This window comes from Grampus griseus (genome assembly GCF_964374135.1).
Source record: "Grampus griseus genome assembly, chromosome: 4".
NCBI classification, from domain to species: domain Eukaryota; kingdom Metazoa; phylum Chordata; class Mammalia; order Artiodactyla; family Delphinidae; genus Grampus; species Grampus griseus.
Window position 1 is genome coordinate 17186404 of NC_138997.1, and position 21267 is coordinate 17207670.

The 21267-nt window shown below is 37.7% G+C and overlaps 1 protein-coding gene across 1 annotated transcript in view; it reads left to right on the forward strand.

The window, feature by feature from the left end:
* The window catches only part of MTTP (microsomal triglyceride transfer protein), a 45568-nt gene that overhangs the window by 19993 nt on the left and 4308 nt on the right, over positions 1 to 21267 (forward strand). The window contains exons 9-16 of the mRNA XM_082653371.1: positions 2620 to 2788; positions 3681 to 3788; positions 8230 to 8442; positions 10582 to 10793; positions 12943 to 13040; positions 13145 to 13266; positions 14627 to 14854; positions 20153 to 20277. Coding sequence (XP_082509497.1) covers positions 2620 to 2788; positions 3681 to 3788; positions 8230 to 8442; positions 10582 to 10793; positions 12943 to 13040; positions 13145 to 13266; positions 14627 to 14854; positions 20153 to 20277 — 1275 coding nt within the window. The remainder of the gene's footprint in view (positions 1 to 2619; positions 2789 to 3680; positions 3789 to 8229; positions 8443 to 10581; positions 10794 to 12942; positions 13041 to 13144; positions 13267 to 14626; positions 14855 to 20152; positions 20278 to 21267) is intronic.

Here is a 21267-nt window from a genome sequence, read left to right on the forward strand (position 1 = left end):
AAAAAACGAATATGATTTTTTCAGTTGAAAATGTGCTTTCATTTTTATGTGATCATCCCCATTGAAGCCGTGTTTTAAAAAGAAAATTGAGTACTGAGGTAAACAGCCAAAAGAATCCAGAGAAAAGAAATATGTACATTATTTGAATATTTGATGAGAGAATGCTTTATTTGACATGCATTGTAAAGAGAGTTGACTTAATTACCAAATTTACTTTGTAAATACAAATACACTTTCTAAGTAAAAGTGTTTTGGTCTTGTAATATAAAATTTGTCTGTAACTACAAATTCAACCATATGACACTAATTATCTTAACTGATGATATAGAACATGGCTCAATTAATTTGACAAACAGTGGAAACTAGCCATTAAGATAATAAAAAGTAGAAAGTGGCCAAGTTACACACGCACATGTACACACACACACACACACACACACACACACACACACACACACAGAGCAGCAGTAGTCACTGAGTTCAAGGGACTCAATTACCCAAGAATAAGAGAATTTAGTTTTTTTTCTGAGAAGTCTGTTTATTCTAGATTGTATTTGTTATTTACTCATCTTGAGGACACTAAAAAAATTGATATGAATTCCATATGACAAACCAAAAGTTAGCTGGGTACTATCTTCAAAAATAAATATTTAAACCAGAAGTTAAATATATGCAAAATCATAAATTCTCAGACTCTGTCTTAATCATAGAACTTAGGAAAAATATATTTTAGAGTGACTTATCTTTTTATCAAAAACAAAAATATGACAAGAATAGTGCAAAAATTAGCTATTTAGAACGGAGATTACACTAAGCCTTAGCCTATTTGTATCCTAAAAATTTTAAGGTGGCAATAATTTGTATGATTGCATGATGTAGTTTCTAAATCAGGTTATTTACGCAATATTGTACCATATCATAGGTAACACACACGTAACGTAGTACAGTAGAAAAGATACTAGGATGCGCTAATATCAGAAGACCTAGTTTTAAATTCTGACTTCCAACAACATACAACCTTTAAGTAGGTCATTTACATTTAGCTTCCCTGAGCCTCACTTTCAACATCTGTAAAATACAGAGAATAATTCCTTCTATTTATTGTAGGATAGTGAAAGTCAGGGTGGTGGAATGTAACATTTCCCGAAGTTTTTATTATGTGTGTCTTATAACTTATACAATATTAACAAGTATGCCAAGAGGAAAGGCTTCTGTGAGCAACTGAGTTTGAAAAACACTGGGAGAAACCAAGTTAAACAGTTCTCTGCTACAGAAATATCCAGCATCTTTAATCTGATAATATTATGTATAAGTTTCCTTAAACATATTCCAAACTTACACAACTTTGAAAATCCCTTTTCTTAAAGCATTTGGTAGGACTAGTATTGCATGAAAAACACTTTAGGAAACACTGTAATTAAAGACCGTGTACTCCAGTCAGAAAAACCAGAAAAATCCAGTTCCAATCCTAGCTATATTTTTACCAGCTATGGGACCTTGAACAAATGACTGGATATCTCTGTTTCTTTATATATAAGGGAGAATATTAGCATTAAACTGATAGAGATGTTCAGTGAGGTGATGGTATTAAAACCAGCATATATTTATTGAACATTTACAATGTGCCAAGCACTATTCTAAGTGTTTTACATAGATCATGTAATTTAATCCTCTCAACAATCCTAAAATAACTACTGTTTTTAGACCCATGTTACGGATGAAGAAGTTAAAGCGAAAAGAGTTTGCACACCTAAAATTTCTAGTGCAATAATAGACACTTAATAAGTATTACCTCTCTCTCAGTTTGCTTCATTCACTAGGCTTTTTGTTAGGATCAAAATGGTATAGTGCAAGAATATCTTTTTAAAAATGTATAACATATTAAATACATGTATGGTATGTTATGTGAATGTGGAATAAAATATATATCAATACATACCTAATATGTTCATTAGTATGGCAACTAGTTTCAGAAATTTTACCATCCCAAGACTCAGCCAACAAAAGATTCTTGATGAGTAGAATATGTAACTAGCACTTTCCTGCAGGAGTTTTGCTCTGCTCACAACTAATCATTGTGGTTGAACTTGAACTATACCATGGTGCTTTTTATTTTTTAAAAAATGAGCAAAAACGTTTCTCTTGGATATAAATGAAAGTTTAAAGAATGCCCCACCTTTCCATTAAATAATACTGCCCTAGTTAAGTTATGTATTTGAGAAATGTATATATTTGCAAAGCTAATTAGAGAAAGAATTGATTTGGGGGACCATAGCTTTTATATATGACCCATACAGAAAAGTTTGAACCTAATTTATAATATTATTTATATGATTTTATTTATAAATCTCCAAATTATATTTGGCTTAGGCTAATACAGTAAAATTAATTTGTATATTCTGATTATACATTGAGGAGAAAGAAGGGAGTTAAGGGAGAGATTTCAAATAAAAGGGGGAAGGGTCTTTGGTGAAAGTTATTCATTTTTCTTTTGTTTAAATAAAAAAATTTTCACTTCTTTAGGAAATGTAAACCAATAGGGTCTATGAATGGTAGCGATTCAAAATAATTTCTTAAGCACCCTAAACATTGATATCCATGACCATGCCTTTTTTGTAGACCCCAGCTGGTGGATGCTGTCACCTCTGCTCAGACCCCAGACTCATTAGATGCTATTTTGGACTTTTTGGATTTCAAAAGTGACAGTAGCATTATCCTCCAGGAGAGGTTTCTCTATGCCTGTGGATTTGCCTCCCATCCTGATGAAGAACTCCTGAGAGCCCTCGTTGTAAGTCAAATGGAAACTGCAAAAATAAAGGCTCTGGGCTGCTCTTAGGAATCTAGACAGTAATTAAATTTGCTAGCATCAGAATACAGGCTGAAATACAGCCTTCTGATTAGTCATATTCAAATTCCTTTGGACTATTTTCTTTCTGTTAATCATTACCTGTACAGTAGATTATTTCACATAGTGTCTTCTTTGTAATTCCTCTAAATAACTTAAACTATACTTTATGGAAATTTAAAGATTGTGTTCACCTATCATATAATGTAACATAGGACAAAATTTCAGAGGGGAGAAGTTTTGATTATGCTTCAAAATTTGATTTTAAAAGATTTGTTTTGACTTCAAAAATCTTCATGGTATTTGATGTACAGTACATTGTATAATGTATAATCTTATACATGTTATATATATATATATATAAGATATAATTCTTCTGATATTAAAAATTATATTGGAAGCAAAAGCTAGAGTTCTCTTGGATCCAAGGTTTAAAAACAAAAAGTGCACTTATTCACTTATGATTTAGGGGAATAGTTCATAATCTTTTTAGAAAATGGGTTTGTTTGAAAAATCTGATACCCATACATAAAATTACCCACACATAAAATTTTACAGATCAATTTTTGGATTCACTGACCCAATGAGCCCAGTCCATAAACCTCTCAGGACTTCACAGACCCATGTTAAAAATACCTGAAAGAACTCTAAGACTTTTCAACCCAAAGCTAGACAGTGAATTTGTAAGTGTCCCCAAAGCAAAATTCAGAGTTTGCAACCTAGGAACATAAAAACAATTTCCTCAGACTTTGGCTACTTTGTTTCTTTACTTAAAATATCCCTTGGAAATGTTTAAATGTTTCGGTAACCTATTTTATCCTTGTTTGGCTAATAGAGTAAGTTCAAAGGTTCCTTTGCGAGCAATGACATCAGAGAATCCGTTATGATCATCATTGGGGCCCTTGTCAGGAAGCTGTGTCAGAATGAAGGCTGCAAACTCAAAGTAAGTGCAAATCCAATCTCATTTATCGTATCTATAGTTCCGGACCAATCTATTTAACATTTACTGTGCTGCCCACCATTGGGGCAGAAATCAAATTTGTATGGTTTTTATGACATCAAAGGACTATGACTTCTTATATTTTTCAATTTCCATAATTATTTGAGTTGGCTGGTTTACTTCAGCAATCATATATCAAATATCTTGGCTAAACACAAAACTCACATATAAAAACATCCATTCAGTAGTATTTAATGAGTGTTTACTCTGTGCTAGGCATTATGCTAATACCTTAATATAAAGATACATAAAACATTCTACCATCCTCAAAGAACTCCTAGTCTGTTTATCAAATGCAAACAGATAAATAATAATATTGAAATATAAAAAGAGTGCTCTGGGGCTTCCCTGGTGGTGCAGTGGTTAAGAATCTGCCTGCCAATGCAGGGGACATGGGTTCAAGCCCTGGTTGGGGAAGATCCCACATGCCCCAGAGCAACTAGGCCCATGCGCCACAACTACTGAGCCTGCGCTCTAGAGCCTGCAAGCCACAACTACTGAGCCCGTGTGCCACAACTACTGAGGCCCACGTGCCTAGAGCCTGTGCTCCGCAACAAGAGAAGCCACTGCAATGAGAAGCACCGCAATGAAGAGTAACCCCCACTAGCCGCAGCTAGAGAAAGCCTACACGCAGCAACAAACACCCAACACAGACAAAAATAAATTAAAAAAAAAAAAAAAAGAGTGCTCTGCAAATACCACAGAAGATGCACCAAACTATTCTGCTTGGGAGTGCTGGGGAAGCTGTCACCAAAATGATAATATCAAATAGCTTAGCCTAGAAGAGGTTTTTAGGTGAAGAGATAGTTTTGTGGAATAAAGGACGTTCTAGGAGAGATACAATAATGTATAAAAAAGCCCAAACTCAAAATGAGCCTTGTATGCTTGAGAACAGTGAGAAATTCTGTGGGGCTAGAGCAAAAAATATGTATGTTTGTGGGGCAGATAGGTGGGAGTGCTGATGAAGGAAAGAAGGGAAGAGAGAAGAGAGGTAGGCTGGATCTCTATTAATGGCAAGCTAAGGAGTCTCGACTTCATTCTGTAGAGAAAAAGGAGAATAATGTGGTTTTTAGGTGGTGAATGACACACGCCGATTTTTTTAACCTAGGAAGAAGCAAAATGGTATATAGACTGGGTGTCAGCTGCATTAGGGCCAGTACGATCTGATCAGAAATGTTTGCAACAACCTGGGCACGAATTAATAAAGGTCTGAATTAACGTAGGTGCTGTACGGTAAGAGAAGGAGACAGATTCAAGAGCCCTTTCGGAGATAGAATCGATAGTATTTAGTGACTGATGGGATGTGGGGAATGAGAAAGAGGTGAGAATCCAGGTGACTGTTAAGCTTCCAGGTTAGGATACTAGATGTATGGTGATGTGAACCACTTAAGCAAAATTTATATAGAACCTGGTTTGGGGGTGGGAGGAGGGTAGAGCTATTAATTTGGCTATGTTTTGGCTATGTTTGAATCCTTTGGGACACCAGGTTGAGTTGCCCAATAGGCAGATGGCCACATCCATCTGTAGCTCAGAAAAGGAGTTAGGACCAGGAATAGAGAGTGACTGAAACCTTAGGAGACAATGGGATTACCCAAGGGAGGCATATAGGGTGAGAAGGAAACAAAACAAAGGATTACATTTAAAGTTCTTCTGATAATGGGACAGCCTAGTTATCACATCTTTAAAGTTACCTTATGAGTCTAGCTGTAAACTATCCATCACTGTCATTCAGTTTTGTTAATGTTTTTGAGCAACTTTTAAAAAAATGCATCTTTGAAGATAATGAGGCTTGGCTACCAAATGGACCATAGCAAATGTTCAGATTTTCTTTTCAACTTTCTGCTGTGGAATACTCATCTATCTTTTGCCCATATCAAAGACATCTGGATAGAAAGAAAACGATGTATTCTAAATACACATTTAAGGCATCTGCTGGGCACACAATCCACAATACCTTACTGTGCAAAAGGTACCTGCGAAGCTATCGAGTGCTATAGCTGTTCAGCATTTACTGGCATGAAAGCTACTGCCCTATGACAGTCTAAATGGCAGCTACACAGGTCACAATGAGTACTAAACCTCTATTTCTTTTTTCTATTTGTTTTTCCTTACATTTTGATCTCCCTGTATCCTAATTTCTTTTTTCACCAAATTTATATTTGAAAAAATTCAAACCTATGGAAAAGTTGTAAGAATAGCACAATTCCATTAATATTTGTATACCTGCTTCATCTGGATTTGCCAATTGTTAACGTATTATCATATTTGCATTACCTCATTCTGTTTTATTTCATTTTATATTATTTTGGTTGAACCCTTTGAGAGTAAGTTGCATGCATCTGACATTTTACTCCTAAAGACTTTTACTTCTTATTATTCGAGTGCCATTGCATCTAGGCTCTTATAATGGACAAAATACATATATTTACATTTATTAAATTGCTAGTTCATACTGCTACCTCCAGTTCTACAGGGTTCTTCCTCTCCTTCCGTCATTCTGTAATTATACCTTCCTTCTCCCACAGTGAGAACCCTGGTTCTCAAGAACATTAATATCCTGATTCATTTGCTCAATCCTAAAACATGTACAAAATAATTTTGGAATTGTTACACCAATGTCATTACAAAAACCAAACTGACTTAAATAAAGTTCAAGACTTCATCACAGTCTTTTTGACCTTAGAATATATTTCACTAAAGGTATACAGTCAGAGGACTATGTTCAAACATTGTTTGGATTAATTCTTTTTTATTCTCTTCTGTTTAGTTATGTTATTACTCATTTGCTTCTGTTTGAAATCAATTTTAGCCACCTTTCATCCTTGTTGACTTCATTTTATTTCTTGAACATATGGAATAGTAACATGATTCAAAAGTCAGGACTTTATTTGAAAAGTATTCTCAAAGAGGTCTCATTCCCTTTCCTACTCTTCCACCCATTCTCACCTACCTTTTCTATGTAAGCAGTATCATTAGTTTTAGGTTCTCCTTTCTGTTTCTTTTTGCAACAGTAAGCAGATGTACATACACATTTTATTTCTTTTTTCTTGCACAAAATATAGCCTTATATACACTCTCTTGCATCTTCTTTTTTCCACTTAACAACATACCTTGGAAATCACCCCATACTGGTTCACAGAGATCTTCCTCCTTCCTTTTACAACTGCCTAGTACTCTATTGTGTGTTAAACTGAGGCACAACAGTTTATTCTCCCATGTATGGTCATTAGGTGGTTTCCACTATTTTTACTATTACAAATAATGCTTAAATGAATAATCTTAGGCACACTTTCTCTTAATTTTGGAGATATAGCTTCAGGGCCAGGGTATTGGATCAAAATGCAGATTTGTTAGATTTTGCCAAATTATCTTCCATGGGAATTGTAGCATTTTATGCTTCCACCTGAATGCCTATTTCCCTGTAGGCTCAATAACAATGTATGTTGTCAAACTTTTGTATTTTTAGAGATCAATCTGGTAGTTGAGAAATGGTATTTCTTTAATTACATTTGAAGTTTAGCATCTTCATTCTCTTTGGGGGCCTTTTATATCTTCCCTACCCCCATCTCTCCCATGGTGTGTGTGTGCACGTGTGTGTGTACCTGCAGCCTGGTTTCAGAGTTTATAAATCCTATAGATGAATTAGATCTTAGGAACCTTTACTTTACAGATGATACTGAAGCCCCTAAAACATACGTAGCAGCAAAGGTAAAATAAGAACCTAGATGTCCCTATTTCTAATTTGTTTTTCCATTAAACTGTTAACTTGCTAGTTCATAGTTTCTAGGCCAGAAAACTAAAAGGCCTTTTCTGATTAAAGAATATGTTTGAAAAGTACCTAGCAAAGTACATGCTACATAAAAGGCATTCAAGGGATGTTTTTTGAACAGTATGTCAGCATTAATCAAATTTGGAATCAAGTGGAAACAAGCACTTTTTAAACATTTAGAACAAGACCTTACAGTTGAGTGCTAAGTGCTTTCACCGAAGTTGTTACTAAGGAAAAGGTGTGTGCCACCATTTAGGCACCATCTAACCATTATTTTAGAATTTCAGTGAATGGGCAGTTTTAGGAATAATCGATCACAAGGGAATTTTAAAAATGACTTTATGCATTCAGAATGTGTTTAAAAGTAAATATGCCCATTATTAATTATACTCATTGCTTCTTAATATGTTAATGTATGTATTTTTAAAAAAAAACAACACCACCTTTATCAAGCTTTACTTGTTCATTTTCATTGTGTGCCTCAGTCAGGCAACCAGTGTAAAACTTTCTAAAACCTTAGGCTGTTATCCTGGACACAAGAGTGAAGCTGATCTTACCCAAGCTTTGTTTAATATATGGTTATGCATATGTCTGATGTAGAATGTGATTCTTTAGGGAGTGGTAGAAGCCAAGAAGTTAATCTTGGGAGGACTTGAAAAAGCAGAAAAAAAGGAGGACAAAATGATGTACCTGCTGGCTCTGAAGAATGCCCGGCTTCCGGAAGGCATCCCACTCCTTCTGAAGTACGCGGAGACAGGAGAGGGGTCTATCAGCCACCTCGCCACCACCACTCTCCAGAGATATGATGCCCCTTTCATAACTGATGAGGTAAATTCTCCAAGAATGTTTGCAACATTCACAAAAGGAAAAAAGCATGCCTAATCACAAGTCAGATGCAAACTTCTCTGAAGTCACCCTATTTTTTTTTCCAAACTAACAATCTCTCTTTCCTGTTAGAAATAACCCTTAAATTGGATTTAAGGCTCTTCTGAAGCAGCCTCACATTTTGAATAGATAATGTCCTATATCCTGAAGCATAAATATTGAAGCACATTCTCTTGTTTTATCACCAAAGGTAATAGATAATGCTAAGATATAGGAAGTCAAGAATGTGAAAGGAAGATAAAGCAAGGGGAGCTGAATCTAAAGCTAAAAGATGAGAAACGGTCAGGCAGAAGAAAGGATATGTGTGTTGGATAGAATACGAGAAAGAAGTGGGAATCTTTCAAGCAGGGGAAGCATATGGGTGAAGACCCACAAATGGGAAAGAGGGTGGAATATTCCAGGAAAAGAAATAAGTCCAGAATGACTGATACATGAAAAGTTAGGGAAAACATCTCTGCAATATGGTTATGCAGCCTGTACTTGAATGTTTCTGGTGACTAGAAGTTCAATATTTCACAAGACTTCTTCATTATTGGACAACTCACACTGTCCGATTTTTTTGCTCATATCAAGGTGATATCTTCCTTCCCGTGACTAACACTTATTTGTCTTAGTTTGGCTTCCCCTCCGGCAGGAGAATTCTACAAGTATTCGAATAGAGGCAAAGTCCTCTCTCCTTTTGGGTACCAATGCCAGTTCCTTCAGCAATTCCCTGTTAAATATGATTTCAAAATATCTTCCCCAGGATGAATTCTTATTGTCAAGTGGTCTTCTTAAAATTAATATCAAAATTCAATAAAGTACTCCAAATGATAATAAAAAAAAAGAAACATTCTTTTCTGAAATATCTTTACTTCCACAAGTTTTAAGATGCTCTTAAATTTTTTGACACTGGAATAACCTGGCTTAAGTACTACCATGTTGGTTCCTACAGCTGCATTTTCAGGAAGCCATCCCAGCTATACTTTTTTTTAGGGCAGAGAATGTTTATAAAGTGTAAGATAAACTGCCTGTTGAGAATGATGTTCCCGGTTTGCAACTATGTTTTGTATCACAGTTGATAAGCTGCAAAGTGTGGTAATTAGGGTCATGAGTTTTTGACATAGACAGACCAACATATGGATTCTGGCTCTGTCCCTTCCTAGTTGTTTTTGCTTAGGTGATTCTTAATTCCTATATACCTGACAACAAAGCTCAACATTTGCGGGAGATAGAAAAAGACAGAGGAAAGTAGAACTGAAAGAAATATTTATAAATGCCTAGTACAGAACCCCAAGCACTGCATATTGTTAGGCAATGCTAGTGACCAATGAAATTATTTGTTGCCGCAGAATGTAATTATTTTGGCAAATTTTCTTTTGTGTTAATGTTTTGTTGAAAGAAGAAAATCCTCTGATATGACTTATGGACTTTAGGTGATAATGATGTATCAATATAGATTCATCAAATGTAACAAATGTACCACTGAGATGCAGGATGTTATACAGGAGGAGGTTGTATGTTGGGGGGAGAGGGGAGGCATGTGGAGCACGAGGTATATAGGAATTCTATACTTTAAGCTTAATTTTGCTGTGAATCTAAAATTGCTCTAAAAAATAAAAAGTCTATTAATTAAAAAGAAGAAGGGAAAATTCTGAGGTACCTCATTGTAAGGAAATGTAAGTTCATATAGCCATCTCTCTCCAGAGCCCCTTTGCCATGTGGCAGTAGTGTCTTTGAAAATTCTGTGGTTGTTAGGGAATACCATGATATGCTGCAATAACAAACAAGACTCAAAAATCTCAGCTTCTCATCCACTCTATGGCTAAAGTAGGTAAAAGAAAATGTGGCCCTGAGCTCACTACCGTAGTAGAAGAGAGAGAGGAATAAGATACACCAGCTCTTAACTGCGTTGGCCCAGAAGTTACCCGCAGTGATTCCGTTCATGGTCCATTAGCCAGAACTATGACCCCAACATAATTGCAAAAGAATATGGGAAATATTGGAATACATGTCTATTTTATGAGCGTTAACTCTTCCTGCCCGATATCAATTTTAAAAATCTAGATGCGCACTAACTAAGCTTGAACATCTTACGAACAGGTGAAGAAGACTATGAACAGGATATACCACCAGAATCATAAAGTTCATGAAAAGACTGTGCGCACTACTGCAGCTGCCATCATTTTAAATAACAATCCATCCTACATGGAAGTAAAAAACATCCTCCTCTCTATTGGGGAGCTTCCCAAAGAAATGAATAAATACATGCTCGCCATTGTCCAAGACATCCTACGTTTTGAAACGCCTGCAAGGTATGAAGCAGTGCCCCGTCTCTGCTTATCCAAGCTTATTTGTATATTGATGTGGTACATGTGTGGCTAATAATAATGGTGTGGTCTTTATGCTGGGTTGTGTTGCATAAAACCAGAGAGTTTGCCAAATCTATTTGGAGGGCCAGATTAAACAACTTCACTTTGGCACTGTGATTTGGAACTCTGGGTATGATTTTTTTACTCTAGGTCTCCCGTTCGGTCTGGTAACATCATATTGCCAAATGTTAGCAATGTTTTAAAATCCAACTGTATTTTCAGTAGGACTATTTTTATAACTAGCATCATAAAATGAGGTAGGTTCCCACCAAATGGTCTTTCATCTTAACTTTCCAAATGTTAGGAATCTTTGAAGCCTCATTTATCACAGGTTAAATGAATTTACCATTTGAGTTTAAAACCATAGACAAGGCCCATGTTTTAGGACTATTCAAAGTACGAAGTATGGAATCAGCAGACTTCATTGCTCTCAGTTACTCATTGGAATCATCTTCCTTCTAGTTCCCAAGTCTCTTCTCCCAAATTCACTGCTGTCCCTTTTCCTCACTGAAATCAGAGGGCCAGGGAAGGAAGCTCCATTTCCCCTGAGTTACATGCCGAGCACTGCCTTCAGGAAGGATCATGTTTGCGTGTTCCCAGTTGAAAAGGGAAACAGACATGGGGGGAGGGTGGGAAATAGGAGAAAGGGAATGGAAAAAAAGGCAGTAAAGCTGAAGGAAAGAAACAAGGAGTAAGACTGAAGGGAAAAGAAACAGGAGGAGTAAGTACAGACAAAGGAGCAGGGCAAGTAAGGAAGCAGGGGGAAGCAGATCAGAGATGCAGAAAAGAAACAAATTCTCTCTGCAGCCATGTGTACCTGGTCAAATGCATTTGATTTCTCCTTCTATTGCTTTGCTTTTGTGAGACTCTGTGGGGGAGATCCTGGGTGTATTTGCTGCCATTGTCTTGTGAACCTAGTGATTCAGGGGACAGTAAAGAGGAAGCAGCGGAGTAGAGAGCAGCCTGGGAAACATGAGGAAGCCATCGCGAACAGGGCAGGTCAGATTCTCAAAACTGAAAGCATCAGAGTTGGAAGGGACTTCAGAGGCCCCCTCGCTTGCTGTCTCTCTCCAGTGAGGGGGTCTAGTCTCCTGGCAGGTGGTGTCCAGACTTTGCTTGCACCTCTCCAGTGGTGGGAGGGTCACCACCTCTGAGGGAACTTGTGTCATCATTTAGAGACTGTCTCCATTACTGCTTTGCATAACTGAAATCTTCTATTGGCCCAGATTTTATTCCTGAAGCAAAGTGGAAGAGATCTAATCATTCAACCACATGCAGCCCCTTTGAATATTTGAGGACTACTCTTCATCTTTCCTTTTTCAGGCTAAAATCTTATAATCTAGTGATACTGGGGGAAAAACCTATAAGATAACCATTCTTCCTCTCAGTGATGTTCTACCTCAGAACTAGGTCCAGATTTCTTTGGTTGGTTATTTTGATTTCGTTTTTGCTGAGTTGTTATAATTTTATTATTACTGATATGATTAGTGTTAAGTAGTCAGGAATGGAAATATCTCAACACTAATTAGTTAAGTAGATAAAATAGAGGTATGGGGTCAGGTTTAAGACTTACTTTAGAGGAGACTATTGGTTTTTACTGAGATGTTTCTTTAAGTGAAAACTACACAAATATAGAAGAAATTCCTGGGAATTTGCTGTTATATATCATTAGCCAGTGATAACATTAGAGGGTGTAGGAAAACATTTAAAGAAATATTGGGCAACCTCTCCAGTTTGGTACAACTTTCCTTAAAAGTATCTACTATTTAACAATAGAACCACGATGATTCAAAGAACATGTGTTTTCCACTCCTGAGGTGTGTCCATCAGTCAGCTTAAGCCATCTCATAGCTGGCTGAACTCGCCTCGCTGTCATTTTGATACCAAACTGAATTTCAAATATCCGAGGAATGGAGGGGAAAGCCCTCATCCTGATGCTGGTACTCCAGCTGGCGCCTCCCCAGTTTTGGAGTGGCATGAGGAAAATTTGGCCCCCTCTTTTTTTCCACTGAGGATTTGGGTTCTTTCCAAATCTGACCTGGGAAACAGCCATTACCATGAATGTGCAGCTTTTTCCTTTTACGTGTTACAGCAAAATGGTCCGTCGAGTTCTGAAGGAAATGTTTGCTCATAATTATGACCGTTTCTCCAAGAGTGGATCCTCTTCTGCCTATACTGGCTACATAGAACGTACGTAACCCAAAAAGGGGTTCTCCCTCCCTGCTCCGTCCCCTGCTCGGTATTGCTGGAACTGTTGTTAAATTACAGGTTTGTTTTTTTTTTTTTGTCCTTAGGTAGTCCCCATTCGGCATCTACTTACAGTCTTGACATTCTTTACTCTGGTTCTGGCATTCTAAGGAGAAGTAACCTGAACATCTTTCAGTACGTTAGGAAAAATCCTCTTCATAGTATTCAGGTATCTCATGTTTCATTAATTTTGCTTATTAAAGTATGTAAGAGGTTAGTGTGCAGTAAAATAAAATATATACTAATGATAACACTATAGAACGCATAAATTAATGGTGGATCTATCATCATCTGCAAGAGGCTGTATGGTTTACAGTCCCAGAGAGAGTTTCAAACATGAACTTGAAAACTTACATGTTTTGAGTCACTGGACTTGCCAAACATCCGTAGTTTTTTCAAAGGTACACATAGTCACAAAATTGAAGTCATGCCAGTATTTCTCATGTATGTTTTAAAAACTGTTTTTATCCATAGATATATTCCCTGGAGCTCCAGATATTTAGTTATAGAATATATTTCCTTCTCTTTGTGTTTCTATGAAGAGACTGATTCCCCATAATAAAAGCTTTCATGATAGAATATGGTTGTCCAAAGAGTCAATCTATATTTTTTCAATATTGCTAAGAGAGAAAAGAATAAAGTGTAGGCATTTGACAACTGGCTGACTTCCATCCCTTTAGTTTTACCCCAAATGTGGTGACAATCTCTAAAGGCTTCCTAATTGTGAAATATACTTTCTTTATAGTTTTTATGCATATCAAACTATAGCCTTCTCAATCAGCTCATTTAAGCTTTAAAAACGATGCAATGTATATAAACTTGAGATCTTATCAATATTGTATTACTACACCTTTGGTAGGAATCTAGTTAGGATACTATGCTTTCTGTCCTGAGGAATCACCATCTGTTTTCTGATATGCATTCTGAAATGCCAAATGCCCAGTGGCTAAGGTGCTGGGTGTGGAGGACAGAGAATCTGTAGGATTCCTGTGTGTGGCAGAGATCAGGATGTGAGGCTCCTCATAGCGTTCATCATCTTTTCTTTTACTGGAGAAAGTTTTATGTGGAAAGGTGTGAGTCATGGCTTAGAGAGTTCCACATCCTCTCATAGGGCAGACTGTCCCAACACTTCTCCGCCTCTTTTTAGGGGCTCTACAAGATAGCCAATCCACCATGTACGACAGTTCTGCAGAGACTGAGTCTCTAGGATGATGCCATTAAATGGAAAGCTCATGGTCATTGCAGTCAGACAGAAGGGGTTTGAGACTTACCTCTGCCATTTGAGCTTTTTTTTTTGGCCTCATCTGCAAAATGGATACAAATCATATGAACCCCAAAGGGTGGCTGTGAGGAGTAAATGAAGAAAACGAACTCATATTCAGGCCTGGAGTTGTTTTTGTTTTGTTTTTGCCTAGCAACTGCAAATGTTTGAGTTTTTGACCCCCGGGAAAGTTCTAGTTGTCAGCTCATCATCACGTACAGAACAGGCATGGAGCTAGTGTCATGAATGCTATATCCATTTTCTCTAGGTGGTCATTGAAGCCCAAGGACTGGAGACCTTAATTGCAGCCACTCCCGATGAAGGAGAGGAGAACCTTGACTCCTATGCTGGCTTGTCAGCCCTCCTCTTTGATGTTCAGCTCAGACCTGTCACTTTTTTCAACGGATACAGTGATTTGATGGCCAAAATGCTGTCAGCAACTAGCGACCCTATGAGTGTGGTGAAAGGACTTATTCTGCTAATAGATCATTCCCAGGTAATTCATTCTGCAACTGTTTACTGAATGTACCAGGCATGCTTTAAATGTACTCCATGCTTGGAGGATACAAGACAAAGTTCCACCCACCTTGGAACTCACATTCAAAGCATTTGAACCTCTTGGTATTATTGCCCTTTCTCTTTTTCTCTTTTGCTACAGGTAAATGTGTTTTCTTTTGTCTGTATTATCTGATTAAGTCATCTTTTCACTGTTGAGGCAAAAGAAGTACTCAACATAATATGAGTATAATATAATGTCATTTATATCTCCATAGAACTAAAAGGTGGGGGTGGGGGGTAACCGATGTGAACAGAGACAAGAAATTATGGAGAAAATAACCTAGGATTCAACAGAGAAGAGATGGCCTTATCTCTTCACTTGGCTTTCCTGGGCACAAGGGCTTAGATGATATTTTTTCCTGAAGGCAAGAGCTAAACTACATGGCTTCATAGTTACTGATGACATTTGTCACGACAACAATGGTAAGATCCAAATAGTGCATCATCCCTGCCAAATTCGTAGAGACACAAGCAACCACTGACACCAACCACACGTTTAATGGAGACCCTGCCCCAAATTCTCATGCTCACAGAAGCTTACAAAGGTTCACTCATTGTTAAAGAGTAGGATTACTTTCATTCACTTGACGTGCATTCTTCAGAATAGTTTTCAGTTTGCTTCACCCCTAAATCTTACATTACTGTACTAAGGTACGACAATACTATATTCTGTGTGGTAAGATTTAGGTGACCAGGTGACTGTGAGATGGGAGTGGGCTGCCTCATGGAATTTTTTGAGAAACAGAAAAGGGTTAATCTGAATAACCTTTGAGTTTGAGTGTTTGATGCTTAAAATTTTTTTCTTTAATGGCTTGACATTTCCTGCCTTACTAAGCATAGCAATATAAAAATGGAATATTTGCTAAAAAAGGATCTTATGGGAACTCCTTAAAGTGATCACTTGCACTCTGATTTATAATTATTAAATTAAAATTTATAGACTATAGGACTTGCTTGGGAAGTTTGCTTTTGTGGTATAATAAATTCATAAGTAATAGCCTAGTTTTGACTTTGCCTTCACTACTTACTTTCTGTGTGTTCTTGGGCGGTTACTTAATAGCTTTAAACCAGGATTTGCTACTCATAAAGTGAGGCATCTGGAACAGATGATTCACAGTTTTTATCAGCTTTGTTCTTTGCCGGATAATTTGAGGATCTTGATTTGTTGGATTCTGGTTATGAAATCATAGATTTTAAGATCTGGGAGTGACCTTAAATATCAGATTTACTAAAACTCCACCAGAACATCATTGGTTGAAACTAGATGCTAATTCCCTATCTTTATTATTCCTCATAACAGTTCAGGATAGCTGTATATAACAAAAGAAGCCAGTTTGGGGTAGCTTAACCAAATCGTTTGATTTTTATCATGTTACAAGTATTTGGAAGTAGGTAATCCAGGATTGATATGGAAACCCTAAGGTATTGTTAGGATCCAGACTCGTTTTCCTCAGGTTGGCCATCTTTACTTGTGGTTTTCAACCTCATGCTTGTCACCTCATGACTATCACATGGCTGCTGCACCTCCAGCACTAATTCCTCATTCCAGGAAGGAAGAGAGAAGGGTAAGGTGCAGCAGAGTCTGAGACTCTTTTTCAAGAACTGTCCTGCAAGTACTATTTCTACAAAAGATAAGCATCTACAAAAAGAAGTCCTTTTTTATTGACCCAAACTATGCCATATGGATATCTCTAGCTGCAAGAGAAGCTAGTAAATATAGTTTTTCAATGGTTGTATTGACACTCTGAACAAAACTGTGTTTCTGTTAATATGAATGAAAAGAAGGACAACCAGCAATGCGTTTCATGCCCCTTAATCCTCAAAGTCACAGAAGAAAAATTGTTCTCAAATTATATTATAATTTTATACTGCAGTTTTCCATTGAAGTATTACCTCTGGAGAGATGTATTCTTAATGAAAGAATCTCTGAAGAAGGCATAAGAGTGCTGAGAAAGTAGTCCACATTTTAAGATGCAGGAATAATAACAGTTCAGTACCACCTGTACGTACTCACCTACCCAACAGCAATGCCTAATAGTCTGAATGGGGGTATAAATCTTGATGCAAAGATAAGTAATAACCTAGGTCAGGGTTGGCAAACTTTTATGTAAAGGGCAGAAAGTAAATAGTTCAGGCTCTGTGAGACATATGGTCTCTGTTGAACTACTCAACTCTGCCATTGTAGAGTGAAAATAGCCATAAGTGATATATTAACATATGAGCATGGCAGTGTTCCAATAAAATTTTATTTACAAAAATAGCCAGTGGGCGAGATTTGCCTGCAGGCCACAGTTTGCCAACCCCTGATCTAGATTTATCTTGCATGATTTTTGTCTTCATTAAGCTAGGGCACTGCAGGCATATTCTAAGAGAAAGATCTTCCCTTAGTTATTGAACATAGCCCAATGCCAGTGTAATTTAGATTGGAGTATTTGGCAGATCTGGGTTTATTATACAAATATGCTGGTTGAGTCTCCCTGGCTCTGCAGAGCACTCCAGTAATGCCATCCTAGCTTCAGGGGCACATACCACTCTAGGTCAAGTGCTGACATTGAAGGAAATGTTGGCAGCGGATGACCGGTCACAAACGCCAGGGCAGATGGAATTACTCTGTGCTTACTCTCTCGCTCTCTTTTTGCAGCTAACTGGATTACTCTTCAGAGAAGGATGTCTGATAAAGTCAGATTAACAGGGGGATCCTCTTTAGCCAGCAAAGAACATATTTTCCTGAATGGGAGCAATGGGATGAGTTGTCAAAATATCAGTGTCTGAGCTGTAAGAAACACCTTCAGGCCCAAAAGTAAAAGATCAAAGGGGTCACATTAGCTACAAGTACAAAGCTCCAGTATCTTATTCTTCTGGTTCATAAACAAGAATTTAAATAAATATGTCCTCTTGGTGAAACAAGGACATAAGCCTATGCTTTATCTTGTTTGCAATATTTCTCAGAACAGGCTTCCTTGCACACTAGGAGACAAATGACAGTTATGATTTCCTGCTAGCTATGCATGTATGGTAGTAGAAAAGTCTCCCCACGAGAGACAGTCTGGGTATTCATTCTAGCTCCACATGCAGCCTCCAAGCCTAATTTTTCTTTTCAGTCTTCAGATATAATGCCCACCATGGAAGATTTGTGTGAGAATTAAATGAGATAAAAAATGTAGAGCTTTGGGGGCACAGTAGGTGCTCAAAAGCTGTTAGTTCTACTTATTTGACACCCCTCAAAAATTAGAACCACTGCACTATGTGGTTTAGTCCCTTTCATGAAGGAAAGAGTGGTTTGTCCTTCTACAGGGGTCAGTGGTCTGTCCTTCTATTGCAGGGGGGGGGGGCAAACAAATTCCTCTGTGATTATGCATAAGAATTCTTCCACGATCCCTTTGTAGGAGAGAAGTGGAATATTCCCGGAAAGCCAAGGCACTCCTCAAAACCCACACTGCAGTGGAAATGCTCTCTCCCCACAAAAGGCACCTTGTTTAATAGCTGTGAAATGTTCTTTTCCATGGCAGTTGGTGTGTTTTGACATCCACGTAATGTATGGCCAGTGGGAAGGCTAAAGTCCACATCACAGACCTCTGCCGAGTTAGGTGGACTAAGAAGATTATAGTTTTCAAATGGGGAATAGAGAATATGATCCAAATAAGGAAGTACTTTTGAGGCAGGGCATACAATAGGGCCAATTTGGAAACAATGACAGTAACAGTGCAAGTGCAGAACTCACATCTTGGTTCTGCAGTTCATGGGCATAGGTTACAATTGGGACATGATTATCGTGGTTTTCTCAGGATAATTTGTCTTCCTTCATATCAGTTATGATGCCTGAGGTAACCCCTGCATCCCACCACTGCCACATTTTGTTCTGGACCTAATGTAGCAGTAAGTATCCTTAGGGCTGTCTCCTAATACGGCCCGAGCTCTGTGTTGAGAATCTCATGCTTTCGTCCAAGTGTCTTTGAGACTGAAGGTAGTTTCATGCCACAATCAGACTTTTCTAGTAAACCAAGTTCTACAATTGAGATTTCTCGCCACATTTTTTTGAAAGTTGGAGAAAATTCAGGGAGATCAATGATCAACACAGTACTTTCTAGGAAGTGAAATTGCGGCATTAATAGTTGGTGAAAGCATGGCTTATTTGGTCTGAATAGGGCAGTTACATAAAGAAGTGAGTCACGCTGCCAGTTGCTGTGGACCTAAGATCTTTGGAGGAATATCAAAATTAAAGGTACTGAGCCTTTTTCCCAGAACCGTTATCATTTCAAACACTGTCCCAAGGCAATCTGATTCCAATCCAGCTGGAGAATTTTTCAGCCAACATCACCCCATCTAATGTACATAGAATTGCAAGACTTAAAGGGTAAATGCTGGCAAACAGCATAAAACAATGGTTTCCAGACAACTACAAAATTACTGAGGACGGACTACGTTCGTAAACGAGTACTGTCCCTCTGGAATATGCCGTGGAGTTCATGTTGGTCCTGTTTGTTATTTTGGTGTCATTCCAAATGTCAAACAATAGTGTATTATGGCTTAGTTAAGTCGCCTTGCCTTACTTTCCTAGCTTTCCTTTCCTAGGCAATTCCTGGAACTTGTATACTGCACCGGCAGTTTTGATCCTGCCTTTCATTTACCAGCAGGATGCAGTTTACTATATTTGACACAGAAGTGGTAAAGAACTTCAAGAGATCATCTATCCCAAAGCCTCACCCTCCACTCCAAAGCCACACTGGATTTCTGACGGATATGCTTTCATTTTCCCTAGTCTTATGGTTCTCAAATTTAGGTGCAACAGAAGCACATGAGGGCTTATTAAAACACAGAGTTCTGGGCACCAGCCTCAGAGTTTCTAATTCAGTAGGTATGGGGCTTCCCTTCCTAACAAGTTCCCTGGATGCTCATGTTATTTGTCAGGGAACCACACTTTGAGAACCATTGCCCCTCCCAAAGTGAGGCAAAGATTGAAAGAAAGCACCCTTGTCAATTGACACTTCACTTCTTTAGTATTGTAATTGACTAAATAATTTAGCAAATCAATAATCTACTTCCGTGATCAAGGTTAGGATGTGTTTCCAAGCCTAGAGAAAGACTTCAATGTTAACACAACTCAAATGGTATTACCTACAGCCGGAGGTTGAATGTGCCTTTGGAAAGGGGCTGGCTACGTTGTGCCCCTCCCCCTCCCCTCCTCCTTCTTCTAATTCTTCTTCTTCTCACTGTTATTCTATATTTTTGTTTCTAGGAGCTTCAGTTGCAATCTGGACTGAAGGCAAATATGGATGTGCAGGGTGGTCTGGCTATTGATATTTCAGGTTCAATGGAGTTTAGCCTGTGGTATCGTGAGTCTAAGACCCGAGTGAAAAATCGGTAAGCATATGTATAGCACTCTATGCAAAGAACCACAGAGATAAAGTTTTTTTTAAATTTTATTGAAATATAGTTGATTTACAATGTTGAGTTAATTTCTGCTGTGCAGCAAAGTGATTCAGTTATACATGTATATAGTTCTTTTCCGTATTCTTTTCCATTATGGTTTATCACAAGATATTGAATATACTGTGCTATGCAGTAGGACCTTGTTGTTTATCCATTCTCTATATAATCGTTTGCATGTGCTAATCCCAGACTCCCAGTCCACCCCTCCCCCACCCCCTCTCCCTCTTGGCAACCACAAGTCTGTTCTCTATATGCAGAGATATGTTTTCGGAATTGTTTAACTTTCCGACTTCTTGAAATCTGTGCTTTCTGTTTGTAATCAGTAAATCGTAGAGTAGGGAGTAACCATGGGAAGTCATTTTTTCCATAGCGTCTTATGAGCAGCTAGGTACCTAATATGACTCAGCCAAGGATCTCTTTGCTTTTAAAGACATCCGCGGACAGCTTGCACAGTGGATGAGATGTTCATCTTCTCTTGGTAGTTGACAATGCTGTCAGAAGACTTTACTTTTAAGCAATCTTTTTAGCTTATACCTCTCGTTGGGATTTAAAATCTTTCCTCTTTTGCTGTCTTCAGTGGAGAAAAATAAAAAGATGATCACTTTTGTGAGACTCTAAGTCTTAAACATTGAGTCCTTAAGTGTTTTTATTAGTGTTCATTTTTCTAAATAGAATTTTCTCTGCTCTTTTAGTTTTTCTAATTGACCCATCAGATCAAATGAAAATGTTTTATTTTGAACTTAAAACAATGTCTTTGAACCAATGTGATTGAACTTAAAACAATGTCTTTGAACCAATGTGATAATCAAAAGAATTATTCTTCTGTTTGTTGTAATACTGAAGAAAAGAACATGAAAATGCAATTGATTTTTACTTTTTGGATATTTAAAAATACAGTGGGGCAGAGGTGAGATAGGAGTG